The following is an 18,693-nucleotide window of genomic DNA, read 5'->3' as shown; positions in this document are numbered from 1 at the left end:
ACAGGCTGTTGGTGAGTCTCTAATTGTGGATTGACTGTTTGTGAGTAGTCTCCACATACTCTGATCAATCTTTGATGACTGCTAGAAAGTTGCGCTTTCCTGACCGGAACTACAGTCGTACCATATTTATTAAACTGTACTGGTTTCTAAATTCCTTTTTCAATTCCAGTTTTGTAGGCTAGATTTTATTCATCTTGAATAGCAGACGGAACAGGTCGAGGTTTGTGAAACACCGGTTTTGCATCTGCTTTGAATCTTATTTTTAGCTCATAATCCTTTAGACAGCCTAGATCGTTGTTAAATAGATCAGGAAATTCGTTGCAGAGTTGCTCGCAAGATTGTTGTAGCCTTTTGTTAGCTGTTTCCTGGTCTACTCCTTTACAAGTCGTAGTAGTTTGTTGGCTGAGCAGGTTGTCTATTGATATCCCCAATAGTTTGATTGCTCCTCTTCTTATTAGGTTGAGATTTGGAACCCGGCTACCTTCAAAGTTCAAGGCAATATGATTTCTCTTTACTGTTTTAGTATTCAGCTAACACTGTCCAATTACTTCCATACGATGCTTTGAAGCAGATTCGTAATTTGTCGTTGTTGCAGAGAGTACAGGTTTTCCAAGTTTACACCAGACTTCCTCAATAATGAAGTTGTAACAGGCTTCTGTATCTAACTCCATCTCTACGATCTGTTGTCCTATCTCAATACTCTTTTGAAGTTGTTCCATATGTATTCTTCGAATAGTTTTAAGCTGTTGTTTTGGTGTAGATTTCTGCACTACAGGCTTTTTATTAGTAGTTGCTTTTCTTTTTCGGCAGGCAACTCCTAGATGTCCTAACTTCTGGCAAAAATTACATGTAGCAGATCTGTATGGACATTCCTTAGCAGTATGTATAGTTTCATTGCAACTGTAGCAATTGAAAATTGTCTGTCTTGCTTCTTTGTAGTATGAAGTTCTTGTTGGTGTCTTAGTTCTATGATCCGGTTGTACCTTGTGGACTTTTTGTTGCTCTCCATATACGGTTTCCTTGGCTATCTTGGCTGCATCCTCTGTTTCTGTCGCAACTTCAATAGCTCTTTTAAAAGATAGTTCAGTTTCTTTTACTTTGAACAGTGCTTTGAGAACTGCTTCATTATTTACTAAGCAGACAAACCGTGTTCTTATAGCTTCATTTAATGTATCATTAATATTAGAAAGGTCACACGTGGTCGCTTCCTGTCTAATTCTATTCGCTAATTCATGAATAGTTTCTCTAGGTTTCCTTTTTATAGTACTCCAGAATTTATAACGCTCGCGTACTAAAAATCGTATGGGATCATGTTGTTCTTTTAAGAAATTATCTATTTCTTCCATAGTAACTTCATTTATAAGTTTTGGAGTCTCCAGTTGGCCAGCCCTGTGGCTGATTTCTTTGTAGAGAACAGGTGACTGATTAAGTAAGAACACGTTAGCTTTTCTCTCCTCAGGTATAGAGTGAGCTGCTACAAAAGTGTCATATCGATTCATGTAATCACTCAATAGTTCGGTAGCTGGATCATACTCTGAAAACTTGGGTAAGGCTGCCAATAGTGCTAGCTTAGCTGCTGTCTCAGTTTGACCTTTCACCAGTAGTTCTATGAGTTTTCTATTTTCTTCCAGATAAGCTTGTTGTTGTTTTTATAGAGCTTTTTGTTGCGCTTGATGTGCTTTTTGTTGCTCTTCCATCTTTTGGCTTTGAGCCGTAATTACTTCAATTAACTTATCCACTTCCAAAGACATACTTGTATATACTGAGGATGGTGTATAGGTTTATAGATTATATTCTTGTTAGAATCTTAGTTGTACTGCTCAAAAATATCCCATCCTTGCTGTCAATAACTTCTGTTATGTTCCTGTATGAATAATAACACAATATGTGGTTTATTCACTCTCATAGTATGTATTGCACTGTTGCCTTCCAGACCTAGTTTATATAAGCCTTAGCTATGGCTATTTAATAAATAGCTAAACAAAAGCATTACTTGTATTAGAATATTTAGCTATATTAGAATAGATAGCGCAAAGTTAGCTTGATTTAAGCTTTATGATGGCAATCTAACACGACCTTTGTAAACTTTTGAGGAAATTGTTTAAAAACCTCTCATAATATTGCATTAAAATATTTCTGTCAAGATAAATACAGAGGGGATATTCTTGAACCTACTATAAGTTTTGTTTATTCAGTTCTTAGAGTATCAGATTTATCACGTATTTTTAAAGGCCAATTGTGTACTTTTGATAAATTCAAATTTCATGTACCTGTAATGTAAGCAGTAATTTTTAGCATGAAAACATAAGCATGTAAAATAATTATGTGATTAGCTTGATATATTTACAAGAAACAGTAAAGTAGCAAGTACTGGCTGATATGATCACATTAACCTTTAAAATAACAAATAATAATTGACACGATTACATAAAAGTATAAACTAAGCAGAAAGTACTGATATGATGATATTATTCTGTAAAATAAGCAGTAGGCACCGATGTGATTATATACAAAACAAGGATTTCTTGCTTAACCACTTGAAAACGTATGACAATGAGTAAAACATGTAGGATAACTACAACTTGTTAAACATTAGTAATATTTAGCAATAACACATGGACATGTGAAATACCAGCAAATACTGACATGATTAAACAGACTTGTAAAATATGTACATGTAGTAAACATTAAACAATAACATGATTCCATGAACTTGAACAATAAGTAATAATGTTGGACAAGATTACATAAGTCTGTAAAGTACACCGTAAACACTGATATGATTACAAAAACAAGTAAAATATTTAGAAATGTCCAGGAATTGATATAAACCCTCTAATGCTTCACAATGAACCAGGCCACTATCATGAGCAGAAGGGATTTATATACATTATTTATATGAATACTGCAAGGGGGGCTTTCTTGTCCTCTGCCTTCTTTAGATTGTCTGCCTCCTTTCATATCTTCTCGGAACTTCATCCTAAGCTCCACCTTTCATATTTAGTTGCCAAAAAGCTGACTTGCGCCAGCATAGCAGTGAGCCAGTCTGTGTGGTGCCAAGTCGATGGCTGGCTTGTTTGTCTTATGCCGGTTGGTCACACTATCAACTGACTAGGTTTCGTCAAAGCCCGGCACGGTTTCTTTTTGCCTTGGTCTACGTTGAGCTGGGTCATACTGTTTATCTGCTTTGTTAGCTGACGATGCTGATCAACCTTGCTTTTAACCTGATCGCCCATATCGAACACTGTAACTACATATATGAGTCCATGAACCAGTAAAACGAAATGTAAGCAATGATATGATTACACGGATAATTGAATACCTAAATAATTCGAGAAATACAGTTCCACATTGACTGACAACAAGTTTTTAAACATATTTTTATGCAGTGACAACTAATGATCTAAAATTACTGGCAAATATGCTCTACTGTTGTGATAGTAACCCTATATTTACAGATGATAGATCTGAGGAACATTTGCATTTTTGATATTATAAAAAAATAGCCAAATTATTTGCTTGGGATGACTATTTTGATATTACAAACTATCATTACACGCTTATTCATATAAAACTGTGAGTTGACCACAGAGATGACTCAGGTTCAACCTGTTTAACCGAGAATAAGTATCAGGTTCATATAATTAGGCCACATGAGGGTTATCACTACTAACAATTTTTATATAGAGTATTATTATCATGCATAAATAGAATACAGTCTTTCAAGTAAAACCTACAGCTGATCAAGTGAGGCAAATGTTTTTTCATCTTTACATGCAGTATGGTAACCCTAATACAAAAATATAATAATAAATAAAAACATTGGTGCCGCTTTAAAAATTATTCAACATAGCTATTGGTTTCAACAACTGTAGCATTGCTATGAAAGCTTTCCTGGTGAGTGGCAATTATAATACTTGTAAATTGTGTAGTAACAGACTCATACGCATAACTCTGTGCATGAATATGCGGAAAACTTTGAGAAACCAACTAAGCAAACAATCAAAAGTAGGGGTTTTAAGCCTTTCACTGCTGTCTATATACAAATTTAGCTATCGACCTATTGCCAGTCATGTTACCAAAAATGGTCGATTTTGCTTCATGGCATATATACAATTTTTTCAACTCCAAACTCTATCTAAAACACTTTTGTTATATATTTTTACCTTTGTTAACATATAAACAAATACTGCTATAAAAAAAATTCATCGTATCTATACTTTGTGCATTGATAAAGCTATGTGAAGCTACCATTGCTACAAAGCTAAAGCGGTCCTCTACAATGTTCCTTACTCTTACAAAACTATTACTTTTACCACCATGAAAGTCAGTGCTGCTACTTTAATTATCTGTATAATCACAAAACCTCAATTTTGGTTGGCTATAATGTCATCAGCATACATGTAATGTAATCATTTGTTTTCTAACTTAAGAGGTATTTACAATACTTACACAAAAAATGTTTGTTTTAAATTGGAAATACCCAATTAAAAATTAAAAATTGCTTTGTTATTCTAGGCTAATTTTATAGAGAAATCTTTGGACAACACTGTCAATACCATGAAAATCCTAAAGATCGCTGGTTATGTTGTCATCAAACAATACATTAAGTTACTACGCACTTGCTGTGAAAGTGGCCAAAGTGTGTCTACGGCAGTCGATTATAAAAAAACGCCTGAATGCGTTTACGGCAGTGAAAAGGTTATCTAAAAAGTCTGAAGCACCGGACATTCTCAATAAACTTCTATTTGCTGTAAACTGTACATAAAAATAGCAAAAATCAGAAGATTTATTTATTTGGATGAAAAATGTTATAGATTTTTTACGAGTTCATTGTTTTTAACCCTATTTAAAGGATAACTTTTCAATTGCATTTTGGTGCATTTCTGTGCTTATCACGGATTGTTGTTTGCTTATAAATATTATAAATCGCTTTTTCAACAGTCTTATCGGAACTTTTTTATAAAAACTTTCATGAATGTGCTATGAAAGTTTTTGTTTTGCTCACAACTTCACATAAAATGTCAGAATGTTACCGGAGCCTTAATGTCTTTTATCCAATGTACAACAAAATAATGAAATAAGTTGTATGTGCATATATTTCTACTAATTTATAGGTGGAAGTAGTGAGATAATGCTAGAGGTTTTCTTCACTGACGGATTTCTAATTGATGAGCATCTGAATCTTCAACCTTCCAAACCTCTTCCAACATCCCTCAAACTACTTCACACAGTCTCTTTACCATCAGGTCCTTTTTCAACAAGAGTCTGGAACTCTCAAATAATAACTGGGATGGAGTGTAAAGCAGTAGCTACTGTTGACAACAACTACCAAGTAAAAGGATCATTCATCATATTCAACAATGACCCTAAAGCAATAGAGGTCTACCAGAACAGACTATATACAGCGGTGTCTGGCAATCCTTGGACCATCTACGTACATGACCATCAGGGAAAACAAGTCACTTCCTGGAATCACTGTGATATTTCTGACTTATGCACAGGACTAGCCGTCACTTGTGATAAAGTAGTTGCTCCAGACAGAATGAAAAAGTTTCTCATCATTTATTCGCTCACGGGAAAAAAACTCAAAGACATTTCTTGTCCTCAGCTTAGCGAAAATTGGGTCTCACTCTGTGTTTCAGGATCAGACAAGGTAGTTGTGTCTGACTATGGCTCATCTCAAATCTGCTTGATAGACATCTCTCAAAGTCAACTGCTCTGGACTTGTAAAGATGTGTCTGATCCACTAGGATTAGCTTGCTATGGGGAAAAATATATCATGGTTGCAGCATGTGAGAGCCGCACTGTGAGAATCCTAGATAGCTCAACTGGTTAGTTTACTTATAAATGATGTACATAAAATGTGTGCGCGGTTGTGCTGAGAAATATGCTGTAAAAACTAGTAACCGAAAGATATAATAGTAGATACATAGTGTTGATGTAAACCCATGTAATGCTACCCGGGCTAGTTTTCATATTGAAATTAAACAATATACATACATGTATTATTAAAGAGTTCTAATAGTCCACTTGCTATAGATCTAGCATTAGCTTATGATTCAGAATAGCTGTATAACTTTTAACATTTTTCATGCATTAGCTAGTTATTTTTGATATTTCTGCACACTCAGTGGACTATTCCTGATCAACCGAAAATCCTATATTTTATTACCATGATACCCTGTGTTTGCACCAAACCTCAAAGTTGTACATAGTTATGGACAGTTATGGATGCTTTTGGAGAGAAAATTAGAAGCACAATCATTGTAGTCTAAGTGTATTAGGTGAAATAACTTAAACCCTTTCCCTGCCATATGCACATTTGAACAAAATCTTTTGTCGACTGCCATATGCAAACTTTTGCAAATTTCCCAGCAACTTAATTTTATTATTTGTTGAAAACATAATCAATGATCTAATGGACTTTTACGGTAATGACAGTGTTGTCCAAAATATTCTCTAAAAAATCAGCCTAAAACCACAGAGCAGTTTTAATTTTTTGTTTAGGAATTTCCAACTTAAAGTCAAAGATTTTTTCTTTCTGATGTTTAAACAAATGAGGGTTATTATGGCTTTCGTAAGTACCTCCTGAGTTGGAAAATAGAAAATTACTTAGGTTGATAGCACTATAGCTGCTTTATATTCAGATATTAGTGATTGCACAGATAATTAAAGTAGCAGCACTGACTCTGATGGAAGTGAAACTAATAGTTTTGTTAGAGTAAGGAACATTGCTAAGGATTTTTTTTAGCTTTGTAGTGATCAGTGCTTCAGGTGGATTTAAAAATGCTCAAAGTATAGATAAATTGACTTTTTTCCGTAACAGAGTTTGTTAACTTGTTGGCAAAATAAAATAAAATTGATAGCACAATTCTTCTAGATAGAGTTTGACATTAAAAAACAATTTATACATATCAAGAAGAGTAGTCAGCATTTTTGGTGAAACTGGCTGGCATTAGACTGATACCTAAATTTGTACATGGATAGCAGTGAAACTGTAAATAATATTTAACAATGGAAAGTACCTAAAAAGGAGGCGAAAAAAAAAGTATAAAGATTTGAAAAAAAAGTAAAATAATCTCTGCTCACTTTGCTACTATTTATGTTATGGCAGAAAAGAAGGCAGTGATCATCAAATGTTTTGATAAACAATTACAGTGCACCCTCGAGATACGATGTTAATTCGTTCCATGGTTGGCATCGTATGGTGAAAAATTTGTATATCGGGGTATAGAGACCATTGTAATTATACAATGCAAACACCCCCTGGTGAAAATCGTCAATTTTTTTATATAAAAATGTGTACATATTGACAATTAGCAACAAAATAGTATGTTAACTTTAGTAATTATAGTTACCTACAGTAACTGTATTGTATTTGGTATTTTAATGGTTATGATCTGCAATAAAACGCAAAATTATAATGTGTGTACCAAATGTAGTACGTACGGTAAGGAGTTCTTGCCTTCAAAAGGTACGCATAACATAATCTTTGAATTCAATTCAAGTTTAGCTTGCTATGCCTACACTTAAAACTAAGTTTTAGTATGTATTTTGAACTATTTTACTGAATTTCAACTTTTTATCACGAAATTTTATCCTTCAGCAGTTCTTCACTTTCACTATAAACTTTAGCCTATCTGGTTGAAACCTTTTTTAACTTAATTCAACAAGGCCGAGCGATGCAGTTATAGAAAGCGGCCTCTCGCACACTTGACCATTTAATGGCTACCGAAAAGAAAAATAAAATTGTTTTCTATACTGGACGTACATACCTTTGGAGTAACGTAGCTTTAGCTGGTACATGTAGCAGAGAGGAGGCAAAAACATATCAATGCTAATTATGGTGCTGACACTTTAAAATAAATTTGAAACGTGATGAATTGGAATTTTTTAGCGCGCTAAAAGAAGTTGTCCATTCCTGTCCAATTTTTCTACGAAAAAATTGATGGTGCAATGCAGAAAATTGCTAGCTAGCGCTTGTAAAAGGATCCAGAAAATGTGGTACAGTAGTTTGTCTTGTATGAAACGTGCACAAGAATCAATGTAACCATACATACAAAGTTTGTACGTATTAATACCCTATGGGGGAGACAGGGCTTTAGCAAGTTTCAGAAAGTAATGTGGATGCTTCAACTATCCTGAGTAGCTAGTTATATGAGTTACATACATACATACAATGAATTATATTCACGTAGAAGATAACAAGCCCACATGCAAAGACATGGTTAAACGAGAAAATATAACATAAAATCAAAAGGAAACAAAATGATTAAAATATGAAAAACATGCCACACAAGAGATAAATAATATATACTATACATGCATTGTTTTAATGTACCAGTCCATATCAGTAAATTGAACACTTGAAATATTTCTGCGAATGTGGGATTTTCTGTATCTTCCACATCCTCACCTTTACTAAATGGTTGTTCCTTTTGAATGCTGATCGCGTGCATGACCTAGCTCATTCAAATCTTCAGTCGGAAGCTCTTTCTTGTGCTTGCTTAATGGAGTTCTTGTTTTAATAATAATTGCAAATGCTGATTGGTTGCGATCATATTCCTTGACAATGTTAATAATACGGGTCCCTTCTTCTTATTTACGACATCCAACTTTTTTGACATAGAAATCATTTTTCCTTCGTTTTGTAAAGTTTGTATCGGTCTCAGATTCCATAGATAACAAATTAAATGTAGATAGTTGTAGTTATATACGTATGCTGACTTAAAAGTCTATAGTAAAAGCTATAATAATGCTACAAATGAATATTTGCTCTCGCTTGTGTATTTTACACGAAATTTTCCACGCGGACATGAGAGAAGTCGATCATCGTGTCTCTTCTAAACGTTCTAAAAATGTTTTCGGCGAACTATATTTCGGTGTCTTTTTTATTTCGACGTGTGTTATGAGCACACCGACAGCCAAATTTTAACTCGGGCGAAACTTTTCTCAAATTCGTATGGTGAAATAAAATTCGTATAGCGAGGTGAAGATATCACATGGTTTGACTTCGTAAGGTGAAAAAATCGTATATCAGGGTAATCGTATCTCGAGGGTGCACTGTAAACTAGAATTTGAAAGATTCATAAACTGTAAATAATATTAACCAATGAAAAATCACTAAAAAGGAGGCAAAAAAAAGTATAAAGGTTTGAAAAAAAAGTAAAATAATCTCTGCTCACTTTGCTACTATTTATGTTATGGCAGAAAAGAAGGCAGCGGTCATCAAATGTTTCGATAAACAAGTAAACTAGAACTTGAAAGATTCATATTTATTTGCTCTGTTTAGCAGTAGTAAAATTTAAAGTTATATTTAGAGACAGATTTGCTCTGTCAGTTTTTGAAGTAAAAATAAAATTAGCGTAGGCTTCTATTTACAATATAAACTATTTTATAAACTGGTTTACATTACTTATTGAATGGAACTCATATACATGCTTTTTAGCCTTGGGTGGTAAGCCTTGAACTGCAGGCCACACATATAACTTCTATCTGGAAGTGATCTTCACTTTGCTCTTGACTGTTTTTTATAGCAGACATTTGGCATCATGCCAATATTCCTATGACTGTAAGAGATAACATCATATTAGGTATTAATTGTCTGTATCATGTTCAAAACCCAGTCAGCTGGTCTTTACTCAACTTTTGTTATGCCTGACTGGCCTTTTCAAGGGCAGCCTTTCAAGCAAGAAGCTTGTCCTAATAGTAGGTAAGCTAGTGCTGCACTCTCGGCTTAGTGTAAACATAATTCAATAAGATTGAGCATAACTGGAGAAGAGACAAAGTTGAAGTATGCAGCTGGCCATGAATAAAGAAAATTCTTTTTTTTCAGAATAAGCTATAAAATAATGAACAAAAACTTGTCCAACTTTTGCTGCAGAATAGAATGAAGTTTTAGCCTTAGAACTTTATTGATTTTTTTATGACAAACATTTCACACAGCCATCCACAACGCGTCCAACTAATTGGCTGTAGCGTAGTTCTATGCCAGTTCAGTGATGGATAAATCTATGTGAAGAAAGGTTAAATCTAACATCACCTGTTTTTCTGAGTGACTGAAGAATACAGTGCAAACCTTTAATCAAATTGAATTAAATTATGTTACAGTGGGTTGAAATCATGAATATGCTGTAACTGTTGAAAATACTTATTATATTGTAGCTGAGGTAGTTGCAGAGCTGACAGACAGCGCTATTGAGAGTGGCGCTGTGTTTAATGTGGTCATCTCTGGAGACAGACTGATTGTTGCTAACTATTTGAACGAGAACATAGCAGTCTTCCAACTACAACCATAGCTGCTGCTTTATCAGTCTGAATTGCTGCCTTCTCTTTTTTAATATGAACTATAAGCTTTTCTATAAAAATTAGGAGAGAAGAATCAATGTTAGAAGGATGGTTTCAATGTAGCCTACATATAGTTGGCAACTCTTTGATATAAAGACTGTAACCTGCTATACACCAAATTTAATGAGCTTGAAATGAATAGCTGTCCCTCACCCCTGAACTTGGGTGCTTGTGATTCTAATTGGTTGATTAATGAAGAAAATTTTCAGTTTTTAAGTTTTCCGCTTTTACGAGTTGATAAGATAAATAGTTTTGACATTATTATCAATCCTTCTGTATTTTTTTGCTATATGAACAATGATCAAATATTACTAACAGTAGAGACATTAGAGGATAATGCTTCCCATTAAGAACTAAAAATTAATAAAATTTGGCTGCTTTGATATAAGCTGATATACTATTGTTGTTAGTACACATTGTTATAAAATATGTTGTATTTCAATTGACCTTTTTTGTACCTTTGTCATCAGTAGCAGTTTTCATTCTTCATTCATATTTGTCGCTTCTTCCATGCTTACCATTATTTATACTCTGAAAATCGAAGCTGTAATTATCCTATTGCTATATATAATAAATTCAGTTCGTTATTACCATTATTACTAATTATTGTTAGTTCAAATATTAAACTTAATACAAAATAAACTTGGTTAAGATGCCCCTGTTTTACAATTTGTTTTCCTTACGATGTGGAAGACAAAGTTCTTTCCTGTCATTCATACTAATAACCCTAAACCCATAAACTTTTAATAAGTAAAACCATTTATAAAATTTTGATATTTTATACCAGGAGAAGGTTGCATTAGATATTTACTATGAGTTTTTATACCCGTCTATCAAACATTTTTGCCTCAGCATGATAACACTATAGAACAAATTAAAATTAAATAAGGAGGGTCAACTGTATTACATTAAATAAGAAGTAAGCTGGAAAAGCTCTTAACTTTCCATTTCTACATGCTTGACACAGCAGTCAGTAGCTACTCATCTGTGTATATTATCTTGACTTACATGTACGTACTGCTGATTTTCATCAAAAGTTTCACATCCTTAAAATATGTTTGAATTTTCTGCAGTTGCACCGATAGGATTACTATCAAATGATAGCTTATGGACTAGCTCTCAGCATTTCAGAGGAAGCTTTGCTTCTGGCTGCGTGCCAAGTTTACTTGAAGAAAGTGATTGAAGAGCGACTTAAATCCATTTCAGTTTTTTCCGGCGTTCTCAAATTACTTATAAGATTAAAACATAATCCTACGATTTCGAAAAAACTTATTGTTGGCAAGAGCTAGTAACTATATATATTTGTGCTCTCTCAACAAGTCAGATCTGGAAAACCCTGATACTGAAGCCATTGAATTGAGAGGGTCAGCAATAAAACTTTTCCTTCTAGATTATAAGCTCGTGACAATGCGGCCTCAAGCTTGGCAGTATGCCAATGTCCCTCAACGGAGTTACATTCATTACTGAGCCTGTTCTAATAGGGATTATCATTGTTCTTTTAAATTGATATCCCTCAAAGACATCATTCAAGATATCCTTCATAAGTCCTTTACCCCACCTGATGCTGTCCACCTGTCAGTTTGAAATTGAAGCTTCAACTTGATCGCTCTTGTAAAAAGCTATCTTCTGTAAAAATTGGTTTGAAAAACCCACTGATGATCACACATGCACACGCATGCACACACGCACTAACACTAACACACGCACACACACACTAACACACACACTAACACACACTAACACACACTAACACACACTAACACTAGTGTAAGCTTCTACTTACATTATAATATAATTTTTTGCAACTAATTCACATTACTTATTGAATAGAGCTCATATAATTGCTCACTAGCCTTTGATACCCAGTCTGTGTAAATTAAACCACATGTGTAACTTATTATTGGAAGTTATCTTCTCTCTTCGATTAACCCTGTCTTATTTGTAGTGGCTGGCTTCATGCCAACATTCCTATGACTGTAAGAGACAACCTAATATTAGGTACTGGTAATCCGCATCATGTTCTTGATATCATGATATTATGTACTAGTTGTTTGCACCATGTGCGTAACCCAGTCAGCTGGTACTTAGTCTATTGTATTACGAATGGCGGGGTCTTTGAAGGGCAGCCTATCAAGCTAGGAGAGGCTTGCTCTAAAAGTAATCAGGCTAGTGCTGTGATCTCAGCTCAGCGTAACGTAACTCAATAAAGTAGAGCAGAACTGGGAAAGTTACAAGGTTAAAGTAAGTATGAAACTTGCACTGAATAAAAATTAACAATATTTATTCACAAAAAGCGCTGCAATAATGAATGAAAAATTGTCAAAAGTTTTTTTTTGCAGTCTGTAATAGTGCTCTAGCCTTAAAACATTAACTGTATTTTTACAACAAATAGTTTCATGCAGTCTTCCAAAACACATCCAACTAATTAGCTGCTGTGTAATTCTATGGCAGCTCAGTGATGGATGAATCTAGGTGAAGGGAGGATAAGTCTAAGATTAGCTATTTTCCTGAGTGACTGAAGAACACACCACTCTAAACCTTTCGTCAATTAAATTAAACTATTTTAAATAGAGTTAAAATCATAAATAGGATCTGACTGATGATATTACTTATAATATTGTAGGTGAGGTAGTCTCAGAGTTGACAAACAGCGCTATTGATAATGGTCGGGTGTTTGGCATGGACATCTCTGAAAACAGACTAATTGTAGCTAACCACAATAGTAATAACATATTAGTCTTTAAGCTACAACCATAACTGCTGCTTCATCAGTCTGAGTTGCTGCTTTCTCTTTTTCATCATAAACTATAAGCTACTCTGCAAAATCCAAAAACATTCTATTCCTGTTGGCAGGAGGGTTTCCATGTAGCTCGCCTATGTTCCATAAAAGGCTGTAATTTGCTGCACCACAAAGATTAATTACCTTATCATGAATAATTGTCTCTCCGCACCTTAATTTTGCTGCTTGTGATTCACAAAACAAAATATGCATTTTATATAATTTTCCTTCTTAGCAATTAATACAATGTATAGTTTCGACATTATTGTTAGTCGTATTAAAATTTTTTGCACTAAGAACAATGATAAAATATTATTAACAATAGAAACTTTACAAGATAATGCTTCCTGTTAAAAATACTATATACACTATGTGAATAAGATTCGACTGCCTTGAAATAAACTGATATAATTTTGATTTCAGTACACGAGGTATAAAAATATATTGAATGTCAAGGTGACCTAGTTTTTCATCTGTAACACCGTATTAGTTCTTCATTTGTTTTTAATTTTTTCTTTTGTATTGATTTTTTTGCTACCTAACACATTTAAGACACAAATAGTTTTTTGATATGTAATATATTCAATATCATCGGATCAGTTCAATTAGTGACTATATTATTAGGAGCTTCAATAAATTGAGGTTGAAATTTTTTTTAACAATTTGTTTCTACATATTTAGCACAACATACAGTAGCTGCTAATATTATGTGTGTTATTTTGAATTATATGTACTACTAGTATTCATCACATCATAAGAACGAGTTGAAACTCTTTACATCTGCACCGATAGGATTCATATTGAATTACTTCATTATACAAGGTAGTTTTTGACATTTCAGGTAAAGGTTTGCTTTAAGTTGTCTGCCAAGTAAGCTAGAAGAAACTTAATTAGGCTCAGCTCATACTCATTTCAGTTTCCCATAGGTGCTAACAAATTAACTTGAAATAAAAGTATTTTCGCAGCACTTTTGTTGAAAATATTTTGGTAGATCTCTTGAATTATTGTTATCTCTCAGTAAAACAGATCTGGAGTACAGAGCACCCTCAAGATACGATTTTGATCTTTTCCAGAGTTAGCATTGTATGAGAAAAAAATTGTACGAAGGCGTATAGAAACCATATTAGTTGTATAATGCAAATATTCCCCTGGTAAAAATTGTCAAGGGTTTAAATAAGTGCTGTACATATTAAAAATCAGTGACAAAACAGTGTGTCAACCTTAGTAACTATAGTTACCTACAGTAAATTTAATGTACTTAGTATATTAAGTTGTTATGATCTGCAAAAAAGTAACATTATAATGGGCCATAGAGAGTTCTCACCTTCAAGACAGACGTACGTATAACATGAACCTAGAATTCACCTCAAACAAGTTTGCTTACTAAACATTCATTCTTCATGCTAAAATTTAGTGTGTATTTCAAACTATTTTGATGAATTTCTACATTTTATCACTAAAATTATGTCACATTTCCATTTTTATCTTTGCTTTTACTATAATTTTTAGCGGACCGGTTTGAAACTTTTCCATCTTAAATCGGCCAAAAAGCACGAATGATGCCATTTTCGTAATGAAGTGAACTTTTGTTAGCTGGTTAAGAGAAGTTGTCTGACTACTCACCTTCTCCTTGAAGCGATTGCAATTCCAACTTTGCTAGCTGTTTTATTGGGTAAATGTTGCCGTTGTTGTTTCACACATAAGAAATTCTAAACGTGAAAATATCAGTCATCGTTTTTTTTTCAAGAGTAGTGTAAATATTTCCAGTAAACCACACTTTTGCGCTTTTATTATTTTGATGTATGTACATAATAAGCACACCAACTGCCAAATTTAAAATCAGGCAAAAACTTTGTTGAAATTGTAAAGTGTAAAAAAGATTGATGTGGTGAGGTAAAAAAATTGGTCATGTTCCACTTTGTAAAGTGAAAAAATTGTGTATCAGGAAAATTGCATTCTGAGGGTGCACTGTACTCTGATTGCGAACTCTTGACAATTGAGTGGCTGCATCAGAAGAGCTGATAACTCTAGTTTTTGATCTCACAACGTCTCCCTTAATCGTAAGAGTGTGCTGGTATTACTAGACAAAGACAGAATTAGGTTTGGGCTTGCTCTTATGGATGGTATCATAGCAAACTACCATAAAACCTCTAATTGAACGCCGTGACACTTTACTTTTCAAGATTTTCTTTATAGTGGCAGTCAATTGGAGGTAGAGTTCAAAAAGAAGCTGGCATTGTATTTTTCAAGTTGCTCTTCAAATTTTTGAAACAATAAATTTAGTCTCTTCTCTGGCGAAACAAATGTCGCCAATATTTTGCCCTCTTTTTTTTTATAAAGCGATACTAAACCTTTTAGACGCAACAAATCTGCTAACTTACAAAATATTTTTTACTAGGTATGCATTGAGAAACTGAGGAAAATATCTTTCCAGTCGTTATCTTATAACGACTGGAAAGAACTTATATAAATTATAAAATGATAATCTATCAATTTAGTCTCTTCTCTGGCGAAACAAATGTCGCCAATATTTTGCCCTCTTTTTTTTTATAAAGCGATACTAAACCTTTTAGACGCAACAAATCTGCTAACTTACAAAATATTTTTTACTAGGTATGCATTGAGAAACTGAGGAAAATATCTTTCCAGTCGTTATCTTATAACGACTGGAAAGAACTTATATAAATTATAAAATGATAATCTATCAATTGCTGCAATTATATACTAATGAACAAGTGACGTAAACAAACCATATTTATATTACATGCAGAAACTAAAGTTAAAATTTTTAAAACAAATGTATTTGCATCACTAGCGTAGATACTGTATCTGCGTCCTGGTTGTGTCTTTCAAAGAAACAAACTTCTTTTGTTTGTTCAATAGCCAACCTTCCGCACATTTTTGGGACTTCAATTCTTCATCTAAACTGCTGAACTAGCCAATATTAGCATCCAAAAAGTTATTTTGCAAGGCAAAACTTTTATGCGTTGCATTCAGCACAAATGCTACGCATAGAAGTCTTTCTCACTAAACATAACCTTTGACCTAAGACTAGTCATTCATCTATCATCGCAAATTTAATTATTAGATACATACACTTTAAGTGTAAAAACACCATGTTAAATCGAAATCACTATTAGCTTGAGACAGTTATTAGTTATTTATATTCTGTTTTTCTTTTGAGCTTTCATGAACAAAGAGAAAAGCTTTGGAGTTGTGGACCGACAGAATTGATTGTTTTTGATGTGAACAGTTCTGTATTAATTCAATTTTGTGGACACTTTTCTGCTGATCAGTTTAGATTATGAATTCATAAAGATAAAAGATTGTCCAGGTGGCAATTAAATGGAGGTAGCGCTCAAATAGAGAGTAGAACACTTTCTTACAACCCTTCTCTCATTGCGGCGGTCCAACTAGAAGAATCGCTCAAATATAGTTTGGTTACAAATAGAGATTATATGGTATCTTTTTTTATACAATTTCCATGGCATTTATTTTGTCGTGATGTGTAGATCGTCAGATTTGTCGAAAAAACAGACAACGTGTAGTTGTGCAATTGTGGATAAATATTTAAAGGCAATTAGTTTGTGCAGGCATTGCAGCGTCGGCCTACCAATCTTAATGTCGCGAGTTACGAGTACTAAAAACGTTATCTTTTATCCTAACATTGACCCGTGGATACAGATAAACCACAAACAGGCAGACACCAAACTTTTTATTCTAAAAATAAATATAAATCATGTCTAATGTGTGTGTTCTCCATATACTTGTTGGTAAAAATACTGCAATCTTAGCCTATAAAACCAATACAACTAACAAAAGAAGGGTATGAGCTGTTGATGCAAACAAATAATATTACAATCACGATACAGCTAAAAAATAAAAAAACTAAGTTTCTCTTTTGTTCAGTTGTATGGCTAAAGGAGAAAGTTCAGAATGATCTTGGAACAACTTAAGCAATCTTCCTATATTTTATTGTTCAAATAATGTAAAATAACCATTACGTGAATGTTATTAATGTTCTATGAGCGTCTACTGTATTTTAAACTTTTTAAATCAATGTTTGGAACTCGTTGCAAAACCTATATAAAGATCTGTTAACACAATCATTTTTTGGGATTGCATTCCAATATAAAATTTTGATAGCTGAAAAATGTTGGTATTTTTTTTCTTGAGCTGCTACAAAGATATCTCATTATTTATAAAATTCACCATTTGTAATATTGAATTTGCAGTGTGTTTGGTGAGCAATTGGGATAACATGTCTTTAACTGGTAATTGGTACTAATACTACTACTGCTCAAAGTAAAAAATTAACCAGTGGTGTGCTCATGACTTATGTGTAACACTAACATATAATAAGGTTAAACTTTTGGTCATCCAATCAAGCATTTAAGAATTCTATATGTGCTCAAGTGAAAATCTCTTTTGTATATACAATATAGAAATCGTTATAGGTATGATAGCCTTTACACTTAATATAATTTAATAAATCTTTGTTAGAAATATAAATTCTGACCATTTTTTTCTTTAATTTTTCACAATTTTTTAAAATATGAATAATTCTGATTGAACACTTATTGTGCTATGGTAGACAAGCGCACACAACCTCTGAATAACTGATAATAGTTCCTTTTCTATTGAAGCAAAAGTCACTAGACAAGGGTTATTATTATGTTCAGGTTTTCCAATAGCATCATATCAATTCTCAAAGTTAATATTCATCATGTCTCCATTGTGCCGATGATTCATATTTGAAGTTGTGTGCACTCTGAGTTACCTCACGATAAGTGTTTGAATTGGTACTGAAATATTGCCTGTTGTGGATTATTGCAGGTAATTATTTAAAAACATTTAGACTTATATGATAAAGGTTTTAGCAGCACTGCTTATTTACTTAGCAGCAAAGTTTTTAGAGTAGGAGCGAATGGTTTGTGAAATTTCTTAAAATGGAATTAGCTTTGACTTTAAATTTGTACATAATTCGGAAGCGTCAGCTCTATTGTTTGCAAGCATGTAACGTTGGCTAAAGTATCCGAGTGACAAACTTCACTTGACTGACCATTTTTTGCTGTTTCTATATTGTGAAAAAATACCAAACTGCAGATTAACCACATCATGGAAGTAATATAGACGAGCATTCAGTGTGTTTTCTCTTTGAAGTACTTGCTGTGAGCAAAGGAAGTTTTTGTAGCCATCTGAGACATTGTGTCTAACATAACATTTTTTAAACCTACTACAACAATATTTTATTTCTATTGGTTACTGCCTAATTAAGTCAATTGGCATGTTGCCAAGAAACTCACCCACTACGGAGATGTTTACCGATTGATATAATAGAATATAGTCTGGAGCAGTGAATAGTGATGAAGCAGTAACGCTTATTACAACAATTCCACCTTCTATCTAACAACAAACATAGTTTCAGACCAGCATCAATATAGTTTTTTGCATTTGATGTTTTAGAATATGTAAACAAATTTACAGCAAAACAAAAATTGAACAAATAATAATTCAACAAATAACTCAGCAAAATATTGCTGTTTCGTGAGCTATTGCGGTAT

The 18,693-nt window shown here is 33.4% G+C and overlaps 2 protein-coding genes across 2 annotated transcripts; one reads left to right on the top strand and one right to left on the bottom strand.

The window, feature by feature from the left end:
• Positions 1-530: 530 nt before the first annotated feature.
• Positions 531-3,236, bottom strand: LOC137397103 (uncharacterized). The gene is made up of 2 exons (XM_068083390.1): positions 3,113-3,236; positions 531-1,552 (listed from the first exon to the last, which is right to left on the bottom strand). The coding sequence occupies exons 1-2, from the start codon at positions 3,234-3,236 to the stop codon at positions 531-533; spliced, it is 1,146 nt and encodes a 381-aa protein (XP_067939491.1).
• Positions 3,237-5,264: 2,028 nt separating this feature from the next.
• LOC137396948 (uncharacterized) lies at positions 5,265-10,718 on the top strand. Its single transcript, XM_068083236.1, has 2 exons — positions 5,265-5,834; positions 10,168-10,718. Exons 1-2 carry the CDS (start codon positions 5,294-5,296, stop codon positions 10,299-10,301), a joined length of 675 nt encoding a protein of 224 aa, XP_067939337.1. The 5' UTR covers positions 5,265-5,293; the 3' UTR covers positions 10,302-10,718.
• Positions 10,719-18,693: the final 7,975 nt, after the last annotated feature.

This window comes from Watersipora subatra, chromosome 5, assembly GCF_963576615.1.
Source record: "Watersipora subatra chromosome 5, tzWatSuba1.1, whole genome shotgun sequence".
Classification (NCBI taxonomy): Eukaryota; Metazoa; Bryozoa; class Gymnolaemata; order Cheilostomatida; family Watersiporidae; genus Watersipora; species Watersipora subatra.
This window is presented reverse-complemented; position numbering and strand designations above follow the sequence as displayed.

Coding starts and splice junctions, on each gene's coding strand:
- LOC137397103 (XM_068083390.1), bottom strand. CDS start 3,236: ATGGGCGATCAGGTTAAAAGCAAGGTTGATCAGCATCGTCAGCTAACA. Junction 1,553..3,112: donor CCGGGCTTTGACGAAACCTA/GTCAGTTGATAG, acceptor CACTATTGGCAG/CCTTACCCAAGTTTTCAGAG.
- LOC137396948 (XM_068083236.1), top strand. CDS start 5,294: ATGGAGTGTAAAGCAGTAGCTACTGTTGACAACAACTACCAAGTAAAA. Junction 5,835..10,167: donor AATCCTAGATAGCTCAACTG/GTTAGTTTACTT, acceptor ATTATATTGTAG/CTGAGGTAGTTGCAGAGCTG.